Source organism: Hylobates moloch, unplaced genomic scaffold (assembly GCF_009828535.3).
Source record: "Hylobates moloch isolate HMO894 unplaced genomic scaffold, HMol_V3 SCAFFOLD_7, whole genome shotgun sequence".
In the NCBI taxonomy this organism is placed as follows: Eukaryota; Metazoa; Chordata; class Mammalia; order Primates; family Hylobatidae; genus Hylobates; species Hylobates moloch.
The window spans coordinates 112600048-112616333 of record NW_026652282.1 but is presented as its reverse complement, the minus strand read 5'-3'; the positions used below and the strand labels follow the sequence as shown (position 1 = coordinate 112616333).

The following is a 16286-nucleotide window of genomic DNA, read 5'->3' as shown; positions in this document are numbered from 1 at the left end:
AAACCCAATCATCTGGGCTTAATAATATAACAGTATAATATTAGAATATTATATAATTAATATACTAATATATTAATACATATTAATACCATAGATCCTTAATGCTATGTTATGCTCACCCTCAATCTCTTCTCTAGGAAAAACTTAAACTCCTTTAGGTTAATGCTATTTCTCATATCAATTTCTAAAAATCTTTACTGTTTATATCTGTATATGATCTTTTAATAATATAATAATTAGGGTGACCATATAATATATTGTTCAACCCAGGACACTTTCAAGTGAAAGGGGACTTTATTAATAATTTGGTCAAGACAGGAGGCCTAGAAATCAGGACAGATGTTCACTGTAGCTATAATTAATGCTTAATGAAATGTGAAAAGTATCTTCTGGTTTCCAACAGAAATTTCGATTTTAGTGTTTGAACAATAAAGGACAAAGGAGTCCTTGAAGTCCCATACCACACCCCCATCTCAAGGAAAACAAACATTGAGGACTGTGAAATTTAAATATTTATTTTCAAAACCCCCAAGACACTGGAGTATGCTTCACCTAGAAACAGATTACAGGACGAATAGTTATAATGAATAAGCAATACAATTTGTATTTGGGATGCAATTGTGTTGTAAAGTTTCAAATAATCAATTTATAAATTTGTTGCTTTTACTTTTACAAAAATATTCATTTAACCCATAACATGAGTTGCAAAATTATCTCCAGACTTCTACAGATTATACACTGTAATTGCGTTTCAGTTACACAGCAGGTGAAAAATTTAACTGAACCGTTACTTCAAAATACAATGCATTAAAAATAATTGTTACAATATAGGCACCAATGAAAAGAATTTTCTTGGCATACAACACCACAACAACTTTCTCAAGTATCTATATTACGTAAATTAAAAAGAGGATGTAATGGCCACTTTGACTAAAAACTGTATTCCCTACAGGAAGAATATCTTTCTTTTAATATTTGACAATTACTCAGATTTTTTAAAATGACTTCTGTGCAAAAACCAAACTGTGCAGATCCAAACAATTAAACATTAACTACCAAAACTAAATATCAATAATTCTACAACTACTGAAATATAGCCCCAGTTCAGAACTTAGGCAGGCATAATATATGTACTGGGCTTAAAAGAAAAAGGCATCACCCACATAATAGTACCATAAATATAAGTGAAAATTAACTGTGCAATCTAACTTAACCTTTGTGTGGACAGAAATCATCCTGTACTATGGTTATTTTCATATGAACTAGAAAATGCTCACTTAAATATCCTTTTAAAAACAACAAACTGATGCTTTTTAGTGATAATTATGAAGAACAAAAATATATAAATAGTTTATAGGACAATTTATTACCAAGGCAAAAATATGCTGGTTTAAGTTATATTCATACCTGTTGATCAGGTATTTAATCACATGACAATCAGCTTTATTTTTTGGCTCTCCAAATCCAAGCAGATAGTATGGGATTTTAGTTGAAGATGTAAAACATGAAGCCAGACTAACTCCTCCAACATTACCAAACACCTATCCTTGGGTAAATGATCTTGCTTTAAATTTCTAACCATGTTAAATAAGGGTAAAATTGCCTCTTCTACCTGAAAGAGAATGTAAATACTATACACCAAGAGGTACCTCTGTTGCTGTACATTGTCTGTAAATGCTTCAAACACAGGGTCTCAAATGTGATAATCATTGAGCTGCCTGGAATATCATACCAACTTGGTAGAAGAGTCAATACTTTTACAGGTTTCATTTAAAAGACTTTACTAAAATTTTCTGTTTTAAGAAGGTATGACTTATTTACACCTCCCCACCAATAGTCATTCCTAGAATATGCATGTTTTTTTTAAAAAAAAAAGCTTTTTGAAGCTTGATAATATACAAAAGCTGAATATTGAGAATGACTTCGAAAGACCTGTATGTTTCATGACCGTAGAGTCAATTAAAGATCAAAATGTGAAAGGTATTCATCCTAGTAACTTAAGAAATAGGGATACTTAAAAGCAAAACGGTGTCTCGACATTTACTAGAATACAGGTGAAACTATAGTATTAAAAGTTATTCCTTACAAAATAATCCTTTCAAAATATAAAATGATAAACACCATCACAAAATAGTTTAATAGCTTCTTCCAAATCTTCAGTGTTGCAAAGATCCAAAAGGCACATGGAGCTCACGGGTTAAGCATTGTTAATCTTGACGTAGGTTTGGTGGGGCTCTCTGGGTCCATATGAAACAGAAGCCAATAATAAGTTTCTTAGGGGGATTCGTCTGCTGAACACCTATAAAATTTTTTTAAAATTTAAACCAATGTATAACTATGCATGTTTATATTTCTCCTTTGTATGAACTCTGCAATGAAGAAACTGATTCCACAAAAGGGATATATTGTTTCTATTGAATCTCATCATGTAGATGTTAAAATATAAACAAGTTAAAAAATCCCTTCTGCATCTGATTTCACAACTTCCGATTGATTTGTTTTCAAATGGGAGGTTTTCATTAAAATATAAGGATTTTAAGAGGGAGTTAGGTTTGCGAGCACAAGTGAGCCTTATCAGATAGAAAGATCTTTGACAGTGTGTGATTTCACAGGTCACAGAGTTTGTTCCATCTCCATCCCAGTGGCATCACAAACACAAAGAAATATAAAGATGCACTGAGAAGAGATATAGCAGGGTCAAGGCTAAAATCAGTATCACCTTATAGCTTGCTTGAGCTAAGGAGTGTATATGTGTGCATGCATACAAAAGTCTTGTTGAAAATTTTTTAAAAAATTAAATGTAAGAACTTTTTTGAATGCAAAAAAAAAATCAAATGAATATTTCAAGAGACAACATAGAAACTGAAGTTGAACATAAAAGCCCTTTTTTGGTCTGGATTGAGTCCCTCTACCTTTTCCTTAACTTTTCATATGGAGGTCAAACGTAGGCACTTTAGCACTGGAAACTATGCAACTAGTGGTGTTTTGTTCAATTCTGAGGGTAGTGGCAAGAAAGAAAGCATTCCACAATTATATTAATAAGAGCTCAAATGAGAATATGCTCAGTGACCTTTTGTCTATACTCTTACTAGTGGAAAAAGAAAAATAGGTCATTTCATGCAGTGGAAAACTACCTTGTCATGCCTAAAGATAATCATTCCAAAAGCTAATGTTTAAGATAGACAACAAACAAAAACTATTTTTAAGTATACAACTATGTATTAAAAGGTGACTTTGTTAGGAATAATTGGAATGGTTGAATCAAAGGAATTACATTGCATCATAAATTAACATACAACAGAAAATGCAAAATAATTTTTAAAATGACATTTCCAACTTACTTTTGAAATTTTTCAATTAGTTTCTTCACCATTTTATCTGTGATGCCGGGACAGGTGGCTTCAGCCACAGCAATACTTTTCTCGAGTTCTTCAATCGCCTGATTCCTGCTAGCGTTATTCTCGTCCTGCTGTTTAAGCTGAGAAAGAGTAATAGTTAAAACATTTAAAATATTATACCACTTAAAACAGATATCCAAGGCTAATTAATCTGTACTTACTTCAGCAAATGCAGGTGTGATTATCATAGACAAACAACTCAGGGTTTGCACAAGATCTTGCTCCTTTGAACAAATAATATAGATTATACACGTGAAATTAAGTGTCATGATTTTCTTATTCTTTAACAAATATGAACTAATTTGAATCCCCCACTGAAAACAAAAGATTGTATGCAAGGCAAGTCTCTAAGCTTTCTTCCTATCATTCATTCCCGTTTATCATCCAGAAGTCCTCTAACTTCTGGGAGTACAATAGGTACCTGTGATTCCCTGGGCTTATGTATCTCCAGGTGAAATGCACTTAAAAAAATACCAATATGGCCACTTAAATAACTTCTATTAACTTTTCTTAATTAGCTCAAAACTAATGACAAATGAAGCATACTACAAACACAGTGAGGCAGACAGGCATTTAGGAGTATTCAATGGTAATAATTTTCGGCCATTATAATCTCACTACATAGTTTGAAAAACTGTATGAAGAGTAAGTAATTGTCTCCATATACATACTGCCCCATTCTGTACTTTCTTTGGATCAGGCTTCTTTCGTACGGTGGTAAAGCTCCATTCAGGATGAGTATTGTTTTCCCTGCTGGTAGATTCCCTAAAGAGATTGCCAAAGATACCTCTATAAGTGCCCAAATGATTCAGCTTGGCAAAAATACCAAATCAATGCAGGTAGAATCTAAAGGGATCATTGTCCCAATGTTTAAAAACTCATGATGCAAAAAAGCATCTGATCTCAGCTTCAGGTGAATACTACATTTTACTACAGAGTAGTAGTGGAGTGGTTCTCAACTCTATGTGTGCTTCATTGAGACCTCCTACCATAAATAAATACCTGTCCCTCACTACTCCCCACTTATTGAATCAGGGTCTCCAGTGGTGTGGCTTGTGATTGCTTTAAGGTTCCATGAGTGACTCTTATGGGAAGCTAAGGCTAACACCCATTAGAATAGGGCACAAATTATTCTGATATTTTTTATCCCTTTCCAACATTAGGCAATTTCTCATAAATGGAAGAATCTCAGAGTAGTATCTAAAGAAATTTGGTGTTGCCTTTGTGCCAGTTCAGCTGGTGGAGGACTAAATTCTGGCATAGCATACAGACTTTCCTAGTCTAAATTAATTGACGGACTTAGAGGCTGAATTTTTAATGTAAACGCTGCTGTTATAAAACCCTACAACTTTTTCAAGAAATAAAAATCATACCTAAATGAATATTTAAATGTATCAGTCTGATCTTGCTTTGGTACATGGCCAAGAGGTGGGAAAGGCCTGGAGGTCAGTTCTTTAGAGGGATTTTGCAGGTTGCCATCAAAGTATGAGAAAACACAGCTCCTTATTACTTTGAGCAAACTAATATAACACCTTTAACTGAATCCTGTTCCAAAATTTTGTAATATACTCAAGTATCCACTAGGGGTTAGACCAAGACCATTTAAAACTAGAGCTATTCACTTCCAAGAAAAACATGTTTCCAACTTCATTGTATTCCACAGACTGTGATTGAACGATTTTTGCAGTTTCTAAGGTGAAATTTCAAAATATGGTTTATATTTTATGCTAGAACAAGCACACTGGAGCATAGCTAAAAGATATACAATATTTAAATAGGCTGCCTAGATAAAAATTAAATAATTTGTACATACGAATCAGAGCCCTCGGAATCAGATTCATCATCACTGTGTCCTTCTGCCTTCCATCTCTTAAAACGATCTATCAGTTCAGTCAGATAAGAAGTCTTCTTTGAATTTTTTACAATGAATTTGTGTTTCAGAAGTTCTTTTGCTGTAGGACGCTAAGGATAAAAAGATCAAGGCTGCATATGACAATTGTTGAACTCTTATGATTACAAGGAATGGTTTAAAAATATCATTTGAATTACTAAGCTGAAAGGTATAAAGGTATGTCTGTAGACATAAGAACAACTAAAATGCTGTAGGAAAATAGCTAATTCTATTACTGAAGTGGCTCAAGGCAACCACATTGAATCTACTACTTTGGTGTCCCAATTTGTTAAAGCCCAATGGGCAGCAGGTGGCTTACCCACCAGCAAACTGGCAGGCAGGGCCTTCTCAAAAGCAGAGAGACACATGACAGTATTTAGAAAGTAAACATTTAAAAACATTTCAAAGTAGTGTTCTAAAATACTTTAATCACATTTACTGTAAATTTGAAAAAACCTGATGAAAACTTGCAAGGCTGTAATTTTGTTATTATCTACACATATCTTATAATCCCTTCTCCATCAGAAATCAATGTCTATTGCATCTAAATGCAAACACCAGGTGCTGTGGAGGATGTTCCGCCTTCATTTTATTAATATGAGAATGTTTATCATCAACTTAAAAATAGTTATATCAAGTTTGGACTGCTCTTGTGTATTTCCCATCTCGAAAAGTCACAAGGCAGCTTTATTTCAACAACAGTAAAACAACTGTAATTGAATCCACCAAGTAAATGAATGGAGCTCACTAGCCTAGGAAAAGTATACAACTTCACATTGAAGTTTCGAAACACCAAATAAAAATAGTTAAACCTAGCCAGGCGCGGTGGCTCATGCCTGTAATCCCAGCACTTTGGGAGGCTGAGGAGGGCGGATCACTAGAGGTCAGGAGTTTGAGACCAGCCTTGCCTACATGGTGAAACCCCATCTCTACTAAAAATACAAAAATTAGCCAGGCATGGTGGCGGGTGCCTGTAATCCCAGCTACTTGGGAGGCTGAGGCAGGAGAATCGCTTGAATCTGGGAGATGGAGGTTGCAGTGAGCCGAAATCGCGCCACTGCACTCCAACCTGGGCAACAGAGCAAGGCTCCGTCTCAAAAAAAAAAAAAAAAATAGTTAAACCCAAATATAACTTTTCATGAAAAATGAAAACAGTTGAATAAAAATCATTGTATTTATACATACACTTTAATAATGACATAATACGAAGTTAACTTTATTTCTCAAATTTATTTCCCCCTGAAAGAGGAAATAATGAATAGAATAAGGAGGAAGCTGAGGATCAAGAAAAAAATGAAGGTTAAGGAGAAAAAGAATGAAGAATCTGGTTAAGAACTCAATAGAAATAGCAATACAGAAGGACGAACCAGGTTCCTGGATGGATCTTAGACAATTCTCACATGCACTGTATTCCCTATTGCAGGAAAAGCTGTCTTTGCTATAAGTAGATCTAATAATAGAAAACAAATAGTAATAATAGCAGTATATACTCACAAATGATGGATCTTTGTTCAGGCAAGCATCAATAAACTCCTTAAAAGACTTAGTAAAGTCTCCAACAAGAGTTGGAGGATTGTTTTTGGGAATAAGAAACAGAACTCTCATTGGATGCATATCGGAGTTAGGTGGCTCTCCCTTGGCTAGTTCAATAGCAGTAATTCCCAATGACCAAATGTCAGCCTGAGGTAAAAGGAAAAAAAATATATATATATATATATACATATACGTATATATATGCATATATATACGCGTATATATGCATATATATACGTAATATATATGCATATATATGCATATATATACGCATATATATGCATATATATACGTATATATATGCATATATATACATATACATATATATGCATATATATACGTATATATATGCATATATATATGTATATCACCTTGAAACTCCATTCCAATATACTACCACAAAATAGTCTGTGGAACCTAATGGCTATACAGTACTTGTCTCTCAAGAAAATGTGGTGTTAATAAATTTTTATTAATAGAATTCATTTATGTAAAACATAATGAATTCCATACTTTCTGCCAGGTACCCTTCTTGGAATGGAGGATTTCAGTGGTGTATAAGCCAGACAAAAATCCCTGCTCTTAAGGGGCTTACATTCTATTAAGAAGGACAATAAATAAATAAATAATATGGTGCCAGATGGTGCTAACTTCTGTGAAGAAAATAACAAAGCATAGTAAGAGAATAATGAATCATGGGGACAAGGGTGTTGCAAATTTACATAAGATGGCCAGGGAAGACTTCCCTGTGTAGGTGATGTTTAAGCAAAGACCTGATTGTGGGAAGAAGGTTTTTTCAGACAGAGGAAAGGGCAGGTGCAAAGGTCCTGAGGCCAGGGTGTACTTGCTATGTTTGAGGAACAACCAGGAGGCCACTGTGGATGAATAATCTAGAAGAGAGTGGTAGGAGATAAGACTGGAGAGGCAGATAATGGCCAGATTGTGTAGAGCTTTATATGTCACAGAAAGGACTTAGGATTATATTCCACGTGGGATGAAAAGCCATTGAAGTGAATAGGGTCCAAATATTAGTTAGCTGCGAGGGAATTTATGATTAAACAGCAAAATATGACATAACTCTAGCTTAAGAAACACTTGTGAAACAAGGAAAAATAAGGCAGTGTATTAACTAAGATAGTGTGCCATATATAATTTATTAACAAGCTCAAAACAGTTTGTACAGGTAATACTTTACTTTTGAGTCATAAGCTGACTGTTGAATAACTTCAGGAGCCATCCAAAATGGAGTTCCCACAAAGGTATTTCTTTTAATCTGTGTGTCCGTCAGCTGACCAGCAACTCCAAAATCAGCAAGTTTAACATCTCCTTGTTCTGAGAGCAAGACATTGGCAGCTAGGAGGAAAAAAAGAAAAGAAAAAAAAAAACTCAGCTTGCTCAGAATGCTTCTATTTTTCTCAGGTTCATATTAGACTTTTGTATACCTTTTATGTCTCGGTGAATTTTCTTTTCTGAATGCAGATAGTCCAGACCTTTTAAAATTTCCTTTAGCATGGTAGCAATCTGGAACTCATCAAATGGACCAGCTCGAAGCTTAAGGGGAAAAACACACACACACATACACACGTGTAAAAGTTTGGAAACATAAAATTCAAAATTGGTATCTTTGAAATGAAGAAATCACTTAGACACATGATGCCGCTCTGTTTATCAAACCAATATCTAAACAAGGAAGGAAAAATGTAAAATGTGAAGGAAGAAAGCAAAAGAGTTCAGTCAAAGGGCTGAACAGGTTTTTTAATGATTCAATTTAATGAAAGATAATACGAGCCCTTTTACCTATATACTAGGCTTCAAATTCTGAGGTTCCTGAATATTTACATCAAAGATGGAATAAATATGCTTACATAATGACAGAACCAACTATCTTTTCTTTAGATGGAAAAAAAGAGAAATCAGCTACTTAAATTCAGGCAATTGCTGTGAAAAAGTTGCTACATATTGACACGAAACTGATTTTTAGGTCAGAGAATCCATAAGATTTCCACAGCAACTATTTGATCATATCAATCAGCATTTATGTATTTTAATAACATGGTAAAGAATAGCCTTTTTAAAACTCAAATTGTAAATTTAGCCAAGAATATAATAATTAAACTATTCAGACTATGATGGTAAAAAAATTAAATCATGGAGGGATAATGTTTTTCAAATAAATGTAACACATATCCCTTTATTTCCCCATCCCTGTACCAAAGCCAATAGTTCCAACTGGAATACAAGGAAAGCAATGATTAGGTTTCAGGAGAACTTGTAATGGAATATCTGAAAATCCCTCTTTAAAATAAATGGTTATTTTAAAATTCTGGTACCTCATAAAGCACAAACAGTGGACTGTACAATATTATTACAGGAAAGGGTGGGAATCTAAAGTCAGAGCCGAGGTAGAGTTCTGTTTGCTTCTGGAAGGAGGGAAGAGGTGGTGAAAATCAAACACTGCCCACTCTGCCTCACACTGGGAGGGATCCACAGCTCTTTGGCACCTTGTGTATTTCATCTTTCATGAATGCCATATTTATGCTGAATAAAGGGCACTTTCATGTTGAAATTTAACAGCTTAAAATAGAACTCATACTTTGGTCTCACCATCTAGTATTAACTGTGGTCTGGGTATATAGTATACTCCAGGGATGTCTGTAATTCAATAGGTCCCTTTCCCAGGTAACATTATCTATTTACTTTCAAATCTATCAACTTCCACCCCAAACTTTCTATTCAAACAGTAGTGATTAAAATAGTTTCTAAAGTCTTCTAGAAAGGGTGAAAATGGCATACTATTTTATTAATGGCTGGCAATGAACTTCTGAGGTACTACAAAATAACTGAAGGACAAACGTCACACTACTTAAGATCAGTAATTAGTATCATCTGATCATAGGACATTGGCAAGGCCAGAGGAGGTATATCCTTGGTTATTTTAAGTGATTGGGCAAGATTAATGTAATGCCTACTAGCTATCATTCTGAAGGACATCTAAAAGTAACATAAATAAGCCAGTATATTGCCTAATACAGAAGTTTTTAAAAATATTTAAGTAAAAACAACAAAAAGGGGATCCTAAAGATTCATGAGCTTATCTGCTATATTTTAGGTTCATGTTAAAATTCAATAAAAGTGAAATCTCAATTAACTGGGTGCTAGAGGAGGATGGGAAGAAAGACTCTGTGGCAAGGAGACTTCTCCATTTGAACTTTTCTCCAATAACTGAAGACCTTGCCATGTCTCTAACAGATAATATCTCTGTCCCAGGGCAGTGTACTTGCCTTGTGTAATTTGCCTCTGCTGTCAAGTGAGAATATGCAGGAGAGGGACCTTGACTCTTTCGAAGACTGTACATTTGTGAGGATCTTCGTCACACTTTAACTTCCAGCCAGTCCCTAATGCAGTCTGCTATTTTATGCCTTCTCTTATGGTTAGCATATTGTTTCTTTTTTCTTGGGGCTCATGTTTTATTCTAGTCATCTTATTACATGTGTTTTTGTTGCAAGCCACCACGATTCTTTTTGGAAAGAAGTGGAGCATAATAAACTCAATAAAATTATGTGCAATATACTCAAAGTCTGCTCACATACAATAAATTGTTTTTCAAGAATGGGAGTGACTCAAGGTAGACACTGTATAATGTTGACATAAATGACAAGTTGTAATCTTATGTTATTCCATTAGTTAGGTACCAGGCACCAGTTTAATTTGAGAAACACTCTCTGCTAAACATCCCTCTTATTTCCTCTTGTTCTTAGTAGCAGAGCCTTCCTCTACACCTAATCCTGTCTTAGATTCCCCCAAATGATAGCATTTATTTGTACAGGAATATACATGAAAAAGGAATAGCACCTTTTCTCATTATCTGCTCTCCCTGTAAAGTCTAGTTAAATGAGTTTTCTAATTAAATCACGATATTATTGAATTTTAGAGCTAAGAACACAAAATTAGAGATTACTCATTCAATTTCTTCATTTAACATGTGAATAAATTAAGACACAAAGAGGCTAAAGGGCTGCCCAATATTTGCCAGGCAGTCATTGTTAGCGCTGGGCTTATGACCTAGGGCTTTTGATTCTTAACCAATACAGTACTAACAACATTTTTCATTCATTGAAACTGTTATTAATGGCTATTTGTTTTATTAAGTAGAGTTCAGAATAGCAGGATGAGATTAAGATCTCACAATCATTTAACTTGGAGATTTCATAAAACTGACCAAACTACTACTAGGGGACACAGATTTGGGTCGTTGATTGGGGTTAGGCCAGTGTTCACTGCTTAACATTGCTATCAGTGATCCTGTTGAACAGAGTGGCCTAGCTTTGCCAGTGCTTCCAAAACGGGGAAGAGACATGGTGAGCACCCTGAGGGACCAGATAAGACAACTGATAAATTTGGAAAGGGCTCTTAATATTCGAAAAATGGAAGGAGGATCATGAAACAATTGAGAGGCTTCTTGTAGAGCTAATGAAAAAACTATTGAATAATATGACTCTGTGACAAGACAAATAGAAATGAGATCATTTAACTTCAAGAGGAGAATGAAGCCTGACTCCATATGCATGAAGGATTATTACACAAAGAAACATCAGTGGTGTTCTCTCACTAGAGAGGAGAGAAAAAAAAACGAACTCAGGCTTTAAGATATAAGAATTAGATTAGACACAAGGAAAGATTACCAAATTCAGCAACTGATTAAACTGACATGAATTCCTAGTAGTAGATGAGGCTCTCCATCAAGTTTAATTACCATTTCTTTAGAATGGTTTAAATATGGTTCTGCCTAAAGGAAAGAAAATCTCTTATAGTCATTTCTGTTCATAAAATTATTTGAAACTTTGAGTTACTGGCAGTCAAGGTTAAAGCCTTTTAAAAATATTTAATCACTTTCAGTTAGGAAAACTCATCTGCACCTAAAAAGATAAGAATTAAAATATTACTTGATTATTTTAATCAAAACACTTTCTTAGAAACAGAATACTCTATAATTTCTAAGGCAGAAACATGCAAATAAAAAAATCATATAATATTAAAGATGGAAGGGAACTTAGAAATAACTTAGTGCAACTTCTTTGTTTTATAGAACACCTACGTCCAGGAAGTTTGTGTCTGGTTCACAGGCACAGAGCCAGACCTATAACCTCAAACACCCTAGGCCAGCCCAGTGGTCATTCTACTACACTAAGTTGCCTCTCATAAGTCATACTGAATTTTAAACATAGTATCATATTAATAAAGATTTTTAAGGAAGGGAAAGAAACTCAACACTGATAGGATCACACTAAATTGGGGAACAACCAGTGTTTCTCAAAGGCATTCTGTGTGTGAATGCATCTTCATTGGGTTGAATTTTCCTGCACACTGCAGGATTTTAGCATTCTGATCCATGACCACTAAAATGGCAGGAGCACTTCTAAGTCATTGTGACAACCTAAAATGCCATCACATTTCCAAATAATCTATAGAGGGGCAGAGAGAACTCTGTGAAGAACTGGATCTGTAGGCCTACCTTGTTTAGAACCCTAGTACCACTATCTTAGTCAATTCAGGTGCTATGACAGGATACCACAGACTGGGTGGCTTAAATAATATTTATTTCTCACAGTTCTGGAGACTGGGAAAGAAGTCTAAGATCAAGGGGCTGGCAGATTCGAGTCTGGTAAAGGCACTCTTCCTGGTTTCCAGAAAGCCTTCTTCTCACTGCACCCTCTCGTGGTGGAAAGGAAGTCAGAGAGCTCTCTGGGGCCTCTTTTATAAGGGTACTAATTTCATTCATGAGAACTCACCTTCATGACTTAATTAGGTCCCAAGGTCCCCACCTCCTAATACCATCACATTGGGGGTTAGGATTTCCACACATGAATTTTGGGGGGACACAAACATTCAGTTCATAAAAATCACTTTTAGTGACAGTTATCTCAATTACATATTTTTTAAAAATCTAAGAAAACTCAGTTTTTTTCAGGGATAAGCTTGCAAAAGTCAAACTTTGACAGCAATGGATACACACATCCCCTTCTAATTTGGGAGACTTTATTTTATTAAGCTATTTGCATTTCTTATATAGTCTTAGAATGCCAGCAACATGTTCAAACGTACAATACATCTGTACCTACATAAGGTAGTAGTGGTCATGAAAAAATAATTTAATTTGAACATATTAACTAAAGCAACCACTTAGCGTGCCCAAAAGCCATTAATCTTCAATTTAAAAAATTAAGGTATGTGCCTATGCACACATTTGCATCTGTGTGTAATTATTTTAAAATACTTACAAGATCCAGTGCTGAACCACCACCCAGGTATTCCATTATTATCCATAATTTAGACCCCTGTAAAGCCATGAAACAATTTGATAATTACAAACCTGAGCCAAAATAACATACTAGCAAAAATGTTAAATCTCACATACTAAAGCACAGATTCTATTTGCATGTTCTCATTTATTTGTGGGCGCTAAAAATTAAAACAATTGAACCCTTGGAGATAGAGAATAGAAGGATGGTTACCAGAGGCTGGGAAGGATAATAGGGAGGGGGAGTTGGTGATGGTTAATGGGTACAAAAAGTAGTTAGAGAAAATGAGTAAGATCTAGTATTTGATAGCACAACAGGGTGACTATAGTCAATAACAATTTAATTATACTTTTAAAAATAAGTAGAAAAGTATTACTGGACTGTTTGTAACACAAAGAGTAAATGTACCCTGATGTGATCATTATACATTATATGCCTTTATCAAAATAGCTCATGTACCCCCATAAATATTTACACCTTCTTTGTAGCCACAAAAATTAAAAATTAAAAAAATAAAAATAAAGAACAGATTCTAAAATGTAGGTTTAAAAATGGTTGCTTGGGAACCCAGAATATATTTTTTCCATAGAACATTCCAAATTAAAATTCTGAGCTTAGACTACCCCCATACCTTTTTGCCTATGATATAGCTAAACAAATAAAAGTACTGTTTGTTATTGTTGAACTTTTAGTAATTTTTATAAAAAACAAAGCTTTAAACAATTATCTTGAATGATATTGGAAAGAAAAGATAGTTACATTAAAGAATGAGGAGGTAAATGGGGGCTTGTAGAAATTTTGGGTTTGAGTCTGAGGACAATGGATATTTTGCCTTATTTCAGTTGTTGGCTTTCATTTGTTTTGATGTACTTCAAACTTTTATCAGCTATGGTTAAAGGCATTTTTGGCACACACGGAACCTAGAAAGAATATTGTTCATTTTACCTCTGATGTAAATGGATAAGAAAAAGGGAGAGTGTAGCTTTAAAAATATATGCTTTCTCCACGTGGAATTAACTTCGCTGTGAGCTGAACAAGAGGAAATGGGGCTCCTGGGAGGAATATATGTATACAAATTCTAAAACAGGTGTACACACACACATACCATTCAGTATCATCAGTTAAACACTGGAATAAACTATTAAACCTTTTTGTTTTAGCTATAGCTTAAATACAAGGGACACCTCTCTCTCCTTACCATTTCATGAGTAGTATTCTCTGAATTTTTGTGGGACCAAAGAGCTGACTGGAAGTAGAATGGTTGGCTTTACTATACTGGCAGCAGCGAAGTAGTGACTGGATTGTGTTCCAAAAGTTGATTTTTAAGTAAGATGTTTGGAATTTTAAAAGCAAGCATTTTCCCATAAAAATAATACCTAAGTTCCTGGGGTAGTCCTCCCAAAAGACAATTTCACACAAATGTATTCATTCATAGTATAGCATGAAAAGTACCAGAGAAACTCACTACTATTTGTATCTTAACAATATTTCAAGTGGAAAAATATATTCAGCATGGTGCTTCAACTTGGGATGCCAGAAACACATTTCTCACCTTTACAACCCCAGCTGCGGGGTGAAGATTCTCAAGCTACTGCCAGTAGCCCTCAAACTCAAAAATCCCTGGGAGGTATTCAGGAGTCCAATTTAAAATTTCTAGGCATCTCCATGAGGATGTGACTTTGTCAAGGCAGAGAATGGAATCTAGTGACACGATGATGAGTGCTTAGGGGATGGGAGAGGGTTAAAGAATCAGAGTGGAACTGACATTGTAGTGTGGGGAATGGGATGTGGCCTAGGGTTAGGGATCACGAAGGGAGGGCTCAGTTAATTAAGACAAAATGATTCTCCTTTCCATATGCTGACGCTATGTAGAATTTGTAAGAGAAATGGAGGAACAATATTCCCCTACCACTTCCTCCACTAATCTTTTTATTTTTTTGGATTTTTTAAGTTTATTATTCACAAGACTCAGGAATTCCATTTCTGTGCATAGTCAAGAGAAACTCTTGTACATCAGTAATATAAATTAAACAACATAGTTGCACATACAATAAACTTGGTTTTTTTTGGTTGAAACTTTTTTTTTAATTATACTTTAAGTTTTAGGGAGGGGGAAGGGATAGCATTAGGAGATATACCTAATGCTAAATGACGAGTTAATGGGTGCAGCACACCAACATGGCACATGTATACATATGTAACAAACCTCCACTAATCTTGACATCCACTCTGTCCTGACATAGATGACCAGCAAGCACTGCGAGCAGAAAGCTGAGAGTCTTGGTTAGCAGGGAAGTCTACATTAGGAAATAGAGGAAATAAATTCCCACAATACTGGTGAGCGAAGAGGAGTTCTAGGAAAGGTTCATATAACTTGTATTTGTGTATAGAACCTAGGCACTCACAACCTGAGATTTGTGAATCTGACATACCTTTATACTTTTTCCAAGAGAAGAAAAAAGTGGTTCTTACAATGGTGGATAGGTTAAAAATTGTTTCTTTTGCCACAAGTTTGTTTCTAACAAGTACTATACTCTATCATAAGAATTCAGAGAGCTTCCCATTCGCCTGACATTTAAAAGAAAAAGATATTATAAAACATGCCTGCCTATTTTGTAGTTCTGCATGAATGAAAGCACCTGCTTTCCAAGTTAAAAACAGTGTGTGCCTTTTTGTTTGTACTAATTCAAAACAGAAACTTGCCAACTGTCTGTCAGTAAAACGTGTTCATAGAAAGCTTGAAATGTGACTTTACAAAGTAGTATATACCATTAAGCATTAAAATTACAACTACTCAATTTCTAGATCTGAAAATAAGGAATCCTTATTTGTTCTGGAAATCAGTGGTGGTGAGGGCTGCACGACACGCCTGTAATCCTGGTATTTTGGGAGGCCGAGGTGGGAGGATCACTTGAGTCCGGGAGTCTGAGAGCAGTCTAGGTAACATAGGGAGACCTCATCTCTACAAAAAGTGCAAAAAATTAGCCGGGTGTGGTGGCATATGCCTGTAGTCCCAGCTACTCGGGAGGCTGAGGTGGGAGGATCAATTGAACCTGGGAGGTGGAGGCTGCAGTGGGCCAAGACTGCGCCACTGTACTCCAGCTTGGGAGACAGAATGAGACCCTGTTACAAAAAAAAAAAGCAAAAAAAAAAAAAAAAAAAAAA

At 35.1% G+C, this 16286-nt stretch overlaps 1 protein-coding gene across 3 annotated transcripts in view; it reads right to left on the bottom strand.

The window, feature by feature from the left end:
- Positions 1-499: 499 nt before the first annotated feature.
- The window catches only part of STK26 (serine/threonine kinase 26), a 70724-nt gene continuing 54937 nt past the window's right edge, over positions 500-16286 (bottom strand). For 2 of the 3 annotated variants that reach the window (XM_058441740.1, XM_032757620.2), the window contains 9 exons: positions 13101-13157; positions 8265-8373; positions 8018-8175; positions 6784-6969; positions 5212-5360; positions 4070-4163; positions 3560-3622; positions 3342-3478; positions 500-2299 (listed from right to left, as the gene is read on the bottom strand). In XM_058441740.1, coding sequence (XP_058297723.1) covers positions 2275-2299; positions 3342-3478; positions 3560-3622; positions 4070-4163; positions 5212-5360; positions 6784-6969; positions 8018-8175; positions 8265-8373; positions 13101-13157 — 978 coding nt within the window. In that variant the 3' untranslated portion in view covers positions 500-2274. The remainder of the gene's footprint in view (positions 2300-3341; positions 3479-3559; positions 3623-4069; positions 4164-5211; positions 5361-6783; positions 6970-8017; positions 8176-8264; positions 8374-13100; positions 13158-16286) is intronic. The other variant, XM_032757619.2, reaches the window with a different exon arrangement.